This window comes from Gossypium hirsutum, chromosome A04 (genome assembly GCF_007990345.1).
Source record: "Gossypium hirsutum isolate 1008001.06 chromosome A04, Gossypium_hirsutum_v2.1, whole genome shotgun sequence".
Lineage (NCBI taxonomy): Eukaryota > Viridiplantae > Streptophyta > Magnoliopsida > Malvales > Malvaceae > Gossypium > Gossypium hirsutum.
Genome location: NC_053427.1, coordinates 49,246,758 through 49,258,467, shown reverse-complemented (window position 1 = coordinate 49,258,467; position 11,710 = coordinate 49,246,758). Strand labels below are relative to the sequence as shown.

Genomic DNA, 11,710 nt, shown 5'->3' with positions numbered 1-11,710 from the left:
ACAGCTGCTCAACTTGAGAAGAGATTTCGAAAATCTCAAAATGAAAGAGGAAGAAACAGTTAAGCAGCACTCAGATCGGATTATGGCTGTTGTAAACAGCATAAGGCTCCTAGGAGAGCAATTCAGTGAAGCTAGAATAGTTGAGAAAGTCATGTCCACTCTTCCAGAGAGGTATGAAGCTAAAATTTCATCCCTCGAAGACTTAAGGGACTTGACAACTATCTCCTTAACTGAGCTAATCAATGCCTTGTATGCATAAGAGCAAAGAAGAGCCAGCAGACAATAGGAGCACCAGGAAGGGGCTTTTCAAGCCAAAGAAGCCTCGAGCATCAAAACTCACAAAGGCAAAAAGTTCTGGAAAAACAGGCCTAAGCCTGATGCTGCTAGGAGCAGTGACCAACTCTGCAGACATTGTAAAAGAGCTGGTCATCCAGAAGATAGATGCTGGTTTAGACCAGATGCAGTATGCCAACACTGCAAGAAAAAAGGCCATGTTGAAAAAGTTTGCAAGAATAGAAGCAAACCAAGACAGACTCAATTTCAGCAACAGAAGGTAGAAGCTCGAGTAGCTGAAGAAAGCAGTGATCAAGAAGAACATGTTTTTGCTGTGTCATGTGCAGCAAATCAGAAAAAGGGTTCAAAGGGCTGGCTTCTAGACAGTGGGTGCACAAACCACATGTCACCAGATGCAACTATCTTCAAAACCCTAGACAGAACCTGCAAAACCAAGGTAAAAATTGGAAATGGTCAGTTGATTAATGCTGAAGGAAGAGGAGATGTGCTGATTCATACCTCTACAGGTGGCAAAATCATTTCAAATGTACTTTTGGTACCTGAAATCGATAGGAACCTTCTCAGTATAACTCAACTACTTGAGAAAGGTTACTCAGTTGTGTTCAAGGAGAAAGAATGTCAAATTTTTGATCCAAGTGGATCAAACCTCATAACAGTCACCATGACTGATAAATGTTTTGAAGTAGACTGGCCAAATGACTTACATTCAGCCTGCATAGCCTCCACTGATGACTCTAGACTCTGGCATCAGAGGCTTGGACATACAAACTACAAATCCATAACCCGTATGGTCAATGAAGGTCTGGCAGAAAATTTCATCGATTCAGTGAAGAATGATGAGCTTTGTGAGATATGTCAGCAAGGAAAATTGGCAAGATTGCCATTTCCAACAAGCACAACATGGAGAGCATCAGAGAAGCTCCAGCTTGTGCATACCGATGTGTGTGGACCAATGAAGACTGAGTCTCTCAAAGGAAGCAGGTACTTTATTCTATTTATTAATGACTTTACAAGATACTGCTGGATTTATTTTCTAAAACAGAAATCATAAGTTCCATCTGTGTTCCTGAAGTATAAAGCTGCTGTTGAAACTGAGTCTGGTTGCAAACTTAGAGCAATGAGGTCAGATAATGGAATTGAGTACACCTCAGCTCAGTTCCAAGCCTACTGTGAAGAAGCAGGTATCAAACACCAGTTGACTAATGTGTATACACCCTAACAGAATAGGGTCAGTGAAAGGAAAAACAGAAGCTTGATGAACATGGCAAGATGTCCTCTATTTGAGAAGAATTTGCCCAAAACTCTGTGGGCTGAAGCTGTTAACACAGTAGTTTATCTCCAAAACAGGCTCCCAACCAAGGCTCTGGCTGAGAAGACTCCATTTGAAGCCTGGTTTAGGTTTAAGCCATCACTGGCTCATCTCAGAACCTTTGGTTGTATGTGCTACACTCAAGTTCCAGCTGAGAAGAGAAGCAAGCTAGATAAAAGAGCTCAAGTAGGGATCCTGATCGGCTATAGCTTGGTTAAAAAGGGCTACAGAATCCTAGAACCTGCTACAAACAAGATATTGGTTAGTAGGGATGTTGTTTTCACTGAAAAAGGACACTTGAATTGGGAGAAGGCTGAACCAGAGGCAGTGGCTGAAGATCTGGCATTGGACCAAGTTGAAAATGGTGAAAGCACACCTGAAATGGATGTAGATGATGTTCCAATCAGAGGCACTCGATCACTGGCTGATGTTTATGAAAGAGCACAAGTGGCTACTGTTGAACCAAGTTGCTTTGAAGAAGCAGAAAGCCAGGAGGACTGGAAGCAAGCAATGATTGAAGAAATCAGGATGATTGAAAAGAATCAGACCTGGAGTCTGGTTGATAGACCAACAAACAGGAAGATTATTGGTGTCAAATGGGTTTATCGAGTCAAGAACAATGCTAATGGTAGCCTAAACAAGTTAAAGGCTAGATTGGTTGTGAAAGGCTTCAGTCAAAGGTATGGATCAGACTACCTGGAAACCTTTGCACCAGTGGCCAGGCTAGACACCATCAGACTGCTAGTTGCCTTAACAGCACAAAAACAGTGGCTGATACACCAACTTGATGTAAAATCAGCATTTCTGAATGGATTCCTTGAAGAGGAGATTTATGTGGAGCAACCTCAAGGTTTCAAGGTGTCTGTCAAGGAAGAAATGGTGTACAAACTCAACAAAGCCTTGTATGGCTTGAAACAGGCTCCAAGGGCCTGGTATAGCAGAATTGATGGATATCTGACCAGTTTGGGATTTGAGAGAAGTCTAAGTGAGCCAACTCTCTATGTTAAATTGACTAGTACTGAAATTCAGCTCATTGTGTCAATATATGTCGATGACTTACTAGTGACAGGAGGAGATCGAGAGATGCTAAGCAGCTTTAAAGCTAAAATGCAACAACACTTTGAGATGTCTGACTTGGGATTGATGTCTTACTTCTTAGGCATGGAAGTAACTCAAGCTGAAAATGGAATTTGGCTTAGTCAAAAGACCTTTGCTATGAAGGTTCTCAACAAATTCTCAATGGAGAATTGCAAAGCAACCAGCACACCAATTGCTGTTGGAGAAAAACTCTCGAGCCAAGATAAGCATGAAAAGGTCTGTGAAACAACCTATCGAAGTCTAGTTGGATGTTTTTTGTATTTGACTGCTACCAGACCTGATATAATGTATGCTGTGAGTCTACTCTCAAGGTTCATGCATTGCTCAAATGAAAGTCACTTTAGAGCTGCAAAAAGAGTTCTAAGATACATCAAGGGAACTTTGTCCTATGGAATGCAATTTACCAAGGCTGAGAACTTAAAGTTAGTTGGCTATTGTGATAGTGATTGGGCAGGTTCTTTGGATGATATGAAGAGCACAACAGGTTATGCATTCAACCTAGGCTCTGGTATGATTTGCTGGAGTTCAAAGAAACAGGCAGTAGTAGCACAATCTACTGCAGAGGCTGAATATATAGCTGCTGCTGCAGTAGTTAATCAAGCCATATGGCTTAGAAAAATCTTAGCTGATCTTAACCATGAGCAAAAGGAAGCAACAGAGATAATGTGTGACAACCTATCTGCTATTGCAATTGCAAAGAACCCTGTCTTTCATTGAAGGACCAAGCATTTCAACATCAAACTTCATGCAGTTCGAGAAATGGAGCAAGCTCATGTTATCAAATTAGTTCATTGTAGTTCTGAAGAGCAAACTGCTGACATTTTGACAAAGACACTCAGTGTTTCCAAGTTTCAACACCTAAGAACTAAGATGGGAGTTTGCAACATGCTAACCAAGGAGGAGTGTTGAAGCAATGGTCAGCATGCAGCAACCAAGACTGTCGAGGGCACTACATGCAGAAGCTGCAAGTTCATCAAGCCAGCAAGCTGTGTTTTCTCTTATTTTGTATTTTAAGTTAATGCAATGTAACTTAGTTGTATTTCAACTATGTTAGGTTTATATTTGATGTAAAACTGATGGTGATTGAGCTGATTAATCAGCTTTGTTGATTTGTACAAGTTAATTAGCTCAAGTTACTAAGTTTGTTAGTGGTAGTAGGTGAAGTTTAGGTTAACCTACTGTTTTGTCAAGTTGTAAGCTTGTTTATGTATTGGCTTCAAGCCATATACAGTTTTTGAATGAATTCAACAAGTTTTCATCCATATGCTCTCCATTTTTAGTTTTGCTTCAAAATCTATTTGAGTTTTCTGCTTTGTTTCTGCTGCAAGTCACGAGACTTGCTCGACAAGCATTCTGTTGAAGCTTGCTGCTGTAGCACTTAGATCCAACAAAGGTAGTATGCAGCCTCTAGGGGTTAAAGGTGTTGTGTGATGGTTTTTAGGGGGTTAAAGGAGAGTGGTTGGTGGTCTTGGGCGTTAGGAGAATGGTGTAATTTGTGGTGGTGGAAAGGTGGTGATGTGGGGTGAGACTATGCAGGGAGTTTTTTAAGGTGGCCGATGGCTTTGGTAGGTAGAGGGAGTGTGATGTTCGATAATGGAGGGTTGACATAGGGTCGATGGTGGAAAAAGAACAGAGATGAAAAACTTCTAGAATGTAGGGTGTTATAATTAAATGTTTATTTGAAAAAAAAATACTACTTAGTACAAATAAAAAAATGAATATTATTAATCCTAATTCGACCAAAATTTTAATAATAAATAATATATATATAATTACACATAGAATATGTGTTTATATATATTGTTATGGCTGTTGGTTGCTGAAAAATATTTTCAAGAACACAACCATTTATTTAAAATAAATAAATAATGTAACTACATGTGAAAATTAAATAATAGAGAATTGGGTCAGAACTAACCCCTTATTCAACAAAATCAATGTTTTATTAAAACACTTAGAAAAAGAATTTCTCAAAAAAATTATATAAAAAGCAATTCCCAAGAAAGATTGGAGGGGTCACAAGTGGTCCTGCTTAAAATCCAACCTCCTAGACAAAATTTCTTTGAATATAATCGTCAAGAAAATAGTGTCTAAGTTGGTTATTCGAAATCAAAGTGAAAAGTTTAGGCATCCAACAAAGTGAGTGATTTTTATTTTGCTCAACTTTATCACCCCAATAATGTTTGAGGCATTGACCATTGACTTTAAACTTAACCCCCTACCGTCATGTAGTTCAATGACCCTGTATAGAAAGACTTGATAAATTGTGAATGGAGTGGACCAACGAGATTTTAACTTACCGGGAAAGAACTTTAATCTAGAATTGAACAACAAGACCTGTTGAGTTGCTTCAAACTCGCAGATTCGGCTTTGTTTGTCATGTCATCTTTTTAGTCTCTCTTTACATAACTTGGCATTTTCATAGGAAAACATTTGAAGTTCATCTAATTCATTGAGTTGAATCATTTGTTTCTCTCTAGTAAGCTTGAGATCGACATTAAGCTGCTTGAGAGCTCAGGAAGCTCTATGTTCTAACTCTAAAGTCAAGTGGAAGATTTTCCCCAAAACTAATTGATAAGGAGACATCCTTAAAAGTGTTATGTAAGCTACTGATAGACCCGTAAAGCATCATCCAATATCTTGGCCCAATCTCATGGAGTTGGACGGACTACTTTCTCGAGTATACCTTTTATCTCCCTATTTACTAACTCAACTTGCTTATTTGTTTGTGGACGGTAAGCTATGATGATCTTATGTTTCACTCCATGTTTGTCGAGCAACAATTTCAACCATTATTTATTCACAAAGTGGGACCCTTCATCACTGATAATAGCACTTGGGGTTCAAACCTTGTGAAAACATTCTTTTGTAAGAATCTCATTACCACCTTGGCATCAATTTCTAGATATGCTTCAACCTCAATCCATTTAGATACATAGTCAATACCCCAAACGTAAAATAATTATACCTCAACAATATGTTTCCAATCCTCTAGTGTCGATCACAATTCTTAATGTAAGCATACGCATCTTTAAGCAAAGTTCGCCAAAAGAACTCGGCTTGTAAGGCTTTGTCCGCAGTACATGATCCTCCGAGGTGTCCTGTAACACCCCTCACTCAGTTCGATAGCTGAAGTCGAGCAATAGGATGCTACTAATAAATACCACTAGATTACAAACAATTTACAATTAAAAAATCACAAATAAATATTAAATAATCACATACAAACACATATAATACATTATTCAATCTATTTCGGGTAAATATTGAGTAGAAGTTTAAAAACAGTTTAGGAATGAACAGGGATTGATTTGAATAAAAAATAAAAAGTTAGGAAAAACCTGAAAACAGGGGACACACAGCCGTGTCTTGAGGCCATGTGACGGTCGTGTGAGCAAATCATGTGACAACTTAATACCATGTGAAATTAAGGTCACATGGCTGTGTTGCCAAGCCGTATGACAAAGCTCAGCCCATTTGGCTCAGGAACATGACCGTGTGGCTAGACAGTGTACAATTCGAATATTAGGTCATACGACCGTGTTGTTAGGTCGTGTAACTCCTTGTGACCATGTGGAAAAACCAGCACTAAAATTAAATAGGCCATATGGCCATGTGGGCTAATAGTGTGAGACACACGACCATGTGGTAGACCATGTCCTAGTCCGTGTGTACTTAAAAAGTGCCTTTTAAACCAGGCTATTCAACCATGAAATATTTATGCCACAAGCTATCACTTAAGCCATATTTCAACCTATTCAAAAGAATTCAATTCAAGTAAAAAACATCATCTATAAAAATCATCCTAAGTGCCTAACCAATATGCCAAAATTAGCACTTCAATCAACAATTTACACGTAATTAAATGGTTCTACTCATCATACTATTATGCCTTCAATGGCACCTCAAATAAACCAAGCCAAACATGTAGCACCCCAAAAACCGACCTAGAAGTTTGGACTGAATCTTAGAGATTACATTGATCATCGAAGTGATCGTAGGAAAAATTTACAATTTACCACTGGAAAACATCACAGTATCTAAGTTGTGTAAATACACTCAGTTATAAAATCCCAATATTACAAATTTTTCAATCCAAAAAAACATTTACGAAAAGCCCAATTTAAAACTATACCATAGTTCTTATAACTGTTTACATTTCAAAACCATTTACCAAGATAGCAATCGAAAAGAAGACTCTTAAACATGTTTCGTTATCGAGATTGCCTGAGGCCTCCATGTACCGGTCCAGGCTTCGAAGTTGTGAGTAAGTACCTGAAAAGGGAAACACTAAGGGGGTGAGCTACACGAGCTCAGTGTTAGTTCAAGACATGACCAATAATAGAATTACGGACAGGAATTCCAGATAGTAGTACAACAGTGAAACGTACTTATAGTGATATACAGAACCAGAAGATATACACAATGCCTTCATCCCAAACAAACGTACTCAAGCAAAGCACTTATCATCTTACACAGTGTTACAATCGTCATTACACGTAAGAACAATCACAAATGATAGACAAACTACTTTATACCCAATCGCTTGATTAGATGCTTATGAATGCAGTCAAGTTGTAACGCCCCGTACCTGAGACCGTCGCCGGAGTCGAACACGAGGTGTTAATAGACTTAATTCATTACTTAAACAGCTCAAACAATTTATTTTTAAAATTTTTAGTCAAGCTAACAATCTGCGTCATAGTCGCTTAAAAATTTATATCTCGAGTTACAAAACTCGAAATCCAATTTCGTAAATTTTCCCTGAAACTATACTCATATATCTATTTAATAAATTTTTTTATAGAATTTTTGGTCGAGCAAATTAGTACAGTTTATTAGTTAAAGTCTCCCCTGTTTCAGAGTTTGACTGCTCTGACCTCTGTGTATTACGAATCAAATATCTCCCTGTACAGAGTTTCAATGACTATACCGTTTGCTTATAATAAAACTAGACTCAATAAGAAATCTGTACATATAAATTATGACTTCTAATTATCTTTGAACAATTTATGGTGAATTTAAAAAGTCAGAACAGGGGATCCAGAAATTGCTCTGGCCCTGTTTCACAAAAATTTAAACATCTCATAAAATATAACTCATATACCTGTTTTGTTCCATCCATATGAAAATATACTCATAATTCTTCAATTCCATATATTATTCATCATCTAATTGTATCTCTACTATTTTTATTGATTTTTCAAACTCACGTCACTGCTGCTGTCTGAATCTATTTTATGATAAATTTTACCTATTTCATGGTTTCCATGGATTAGCTAGCAATTTAGCATACATAACACCAAATATGATCATGATTAGCCATTCCAATGGCTAATCATTACCAAGCATTTCAATACCACTCAATAACCATATCATAAGACCATATACACAAAATGATTATAATGCTATACATGCCATACTCAAAATATACAAGCCATTATGCCAAGATGGTATACGGATAGTGTGAGCGTGCCTCCGACCGTTTTCGATTTCCGAGCTGGCTTGTCAACACTACAAGGAATGAAAAGGAGGGAGTAAGCATAAATGCTTAGTAAGTTCACATTCAAATAGCAAGTAACATAACTATATAAGCAAACATAAAACATCATTTGCATAATCATCACCGAGACATTCATATCACATTTTCATTTATCATCTTACCATATTGTTGTTATATCGAGTTTTCAACTCGAGGGTTAAGTACATACCTGTTCGAAGTATTCATTTCACAACACTTACCAATACGTCCCTTTCATCTCGAGTATTCCTCCGCTTGAGTAAAATTTTACCCGTTGAACACATCGGAATATAATTCGGATACATGGAAAGTTTGCACATAAGTGCCACATATGTAGCCAAGCTACTATGTAACCCGCCCATAAGCGAACTCGGACTCAACTCAACGAGCTCGGGCGTTCAAATCCATGAGTGAACTCGGACTCAACTCAACGAGTTCGGATGCCTAGTTACATCTCACGAACTCGGACTCAACTCAACGAGTTCAGACATTTGCATCCATAAGTGAACTCGGACTCAACTCAACGAGTTCGGATGCTCAACCATCCTAGTGACATGTCACTTGTATCCTAATCTATTCCTAAGTTTCAAACGGGCGTTTTCCTCGATCACACATCTTTGCCATCTTCCACGGAATATCGAAATTGATACTTCGGTGATAGTTCATACTCATCAAGTAATTCACATAATTACATATTATTCAACAATAACCACAAAGCAAAATATTTCATGATAATAATCAGCATCATATCATATAAAAAACATTAAATTGCTTAAAATGAAAATTATGTTACTACATTTACACATGAACTTACCTCATATGCGAAAATGGCTACTTTTACCATTTCATCCACAACTTGGTATTTTCCCCATTTTAGCCTGAATTTTAGTTTTCCTTGCTCTATCATTTAAAATATAGTCTAATTAGGACTCACATTATTCAAATTGACCCAAAATCATATTTTGGCAAAATTATAATTTTGCCCCTAAACTTATGCATATTTACACTTTTGCCCCAAAGCTCGTAAATTAAACTTCAGCCTATTTTCTTATGTTTTATGACATGCTGATCATTTTTTCCTTCTATGGCAACATCAAATTCTCACTCTAACATGTACTTATGACTATTAGGTATTTTTACCGATTAAGCCCTTTTGCTAGTTTTCGCTTAAAACCGAGTAGCACAAGTTGTCTAACATAATTTAAAACCTCATATTCTATCATAAAACACCAAAATACACAAATTTCACCTATGGGTATTTTTCCAAATATAAACCCTAGGTTAAATTATTGCTAGCATAAGCTTAATCGAGCTACTAGGACTCCAAAAACGTAAAGAACTTGAAAAACGGGGCTAGAATGGACTTACAATCGAGCTTAGAAGCTTGAAAAACCCTAGACATGGTTTCTCCTTGCTATATTCGGCCATGGGGTTGAAGATGAGCAAAATTGGCTTTTAATTTTGTATTTTAATTCATTTTACCCCTAAATGACCAAAATGCCCTTACTACTAATTCCATCCATGTCCAATTTTTGTCCATAGACTAAGAAATTGGTAAAATTGCTATTTAAGACCTCCTAATTAATATTTCAAAACAATTTCATACTAGAAACTTCTAGAATGCAAGTTTTACAAATTATTTGATTTAGTCCCTAATTTCAATTTAAGCACTTTATGCATAAAATTTCTTCACGAAATTTTCACACAATCATGCAATCATATCATAAACCTCAAAATAATCATAAAATAATTATTTCTATCTCGGATTTTATGGTCACGAAACCACTATTCCGACTAGGCCCAAAATTAGGATATTACACAAGTAGTTAAAACACACCCATCCAGCCAAAACACATTTCCGTCCCCCGATCACACCCTAATAAAACTGTTAAGCTCATCCAACCAAACACACCACATAGGACCTCGAAAGGCCCATCCAACCCTACACACCGCATATGTGGACTAAGCCACTCAGATAATAGTACGCAACAAAGCTGACGTATATTCAGTCCAGTGCATTACGGTAAACCGCTGCACAAATATGTTGTAGTTAAACTGCCAGATCAGATCAGATTAGTCTTCCTTCTCTTCACAACCAAACCCTAAATCATGATGCAAATACAACAATGCTCACCAAACATGAACAATCACACAGACACAGAAGGTTGTAAGCAGTCAGACAAATACAAAATTCCGTGCAATTACAAAAATACACACTCTTTGGAATCAGACATACAGAATTAGAGTGTAGAATCAGAAAGCTCTTACACAAAAACTCAATGTCAAATTTCTTCACAGTTATCAGACACAATTTCATTTTACAAAGCACATTACAAACACAAACTATCAAATCGAAAGTTTAGCATCACACTTACTGTTAATCACACGACCCTAAGCCATATCAGAGTCCTTAATACTTATATAGAGGCCTCAACAACCATTGGACGTCACAAGATATAGAACGGATAGGTTGAACTACATAACAAAAATTTGCGAAAAAGTGCCACCCGGCCGTATGCTCTAGTGCCTAGGCCGTGTTGGGGTCAACATGCCCATGGAGAGGCACACGCCCATGTGAAAGGCGACACACGACCATGTTGCTAAGGCACATGCCCGTGTAACCTAGGCACAGGGTCATGTGATCCGGTTGTGTAACTCTATGTCCGATTTTGCTAAAACAGGGTATAGGGTAGACAAGCCCATGTGCCAACTAGACACTATCGTGTGTCCTAAAACACACACCCATGTGGGATACTTAATCCCCAAATTAACCATACGGCTGTATGGCACAAATCACCCAAACCCTAATTCCCAAATGCACAAGCCTGTGTGCCCAAGGGACATAGCCATGTGGGAATCGACTAAAATCTCTAAATTGGCCACACGGTTGTGTCACACCAAAATTTGCCCGGAAACCCTAGTTCCCAAAAGCAAGCGACCGTGTGGACCACCTATGTGGAGGCACACCCCCGTGTGGCCACTCGTGTGGTCACGAAACCACTCCAAAATTGACTAAAAGTCATGTTTTTTGATGACTAATACAACCCCCAAACAAAGGATTCTAGAAACACACCTGAATACATCAATTTCCATGCAATTAGAACCGGTACAAACCTCAATTGCTCAACTAATAAATCACACAAAAGGTTGTCGAATTCTAAAGCAATTAGGTACTGGATTACATAGTTCAAAATACACATTATGCCAAATTTCACAGAATCACCCATTATTTCATTAACAAAAAGAAGAGTTCAGAGCCCGCACCTTAATATGCCCCAACAATCAGTAAATCACAAAGCCTTCACTTATTGTGCAATTATATCTTCCTCAAGAACCCGAAACCAAATCAAAAAGACGAAACCAAAATGGCGAAAAAGAAAGAATTTTGTGAGAAGAGAGGGAGAAAGGAGAAAGGAGGAACGTACAGAGAAACATTAGAAAACCCAAAAAAAAAATGTAAAAGAAAACACATGTTTTCTTTTTCCCCT

At 37.8% G+C, this 11,710-nt stretch overlaps 1 protein-coding gene across 1 annotated transcript; it reads left to right on the top strand.

Moving 5' to 3' along the window:
- Positions 1 to 2,986: 2,986 nt before the first annotated feature.
- On the top strand, positions 2,987 to 3,418 carry LOC107947779 (secreted RxLR effector protein 161-like). The gene has a single exon (XM_016882304.1). The coding sequence runs from the start codon at positions 2,987 to 2,989 to the stop codon at positions 3,416 to 3,418; it is 432 nt and encodes a 143-aa protein (XP_016737793.1).
- Positions 3,419 to 11,710: the final 8,292 nt, after the last annotated feature.

What these genes read in the sequence shown, in the direction of transcription:
- LOC107947779 (XM_016882304.1), top strand. Translation starts at nt 2,987, where the DNA reads ATGTATGCTGTGAGTCTACTCTCAAGGTTCATGCATTGCTCAAATGAA.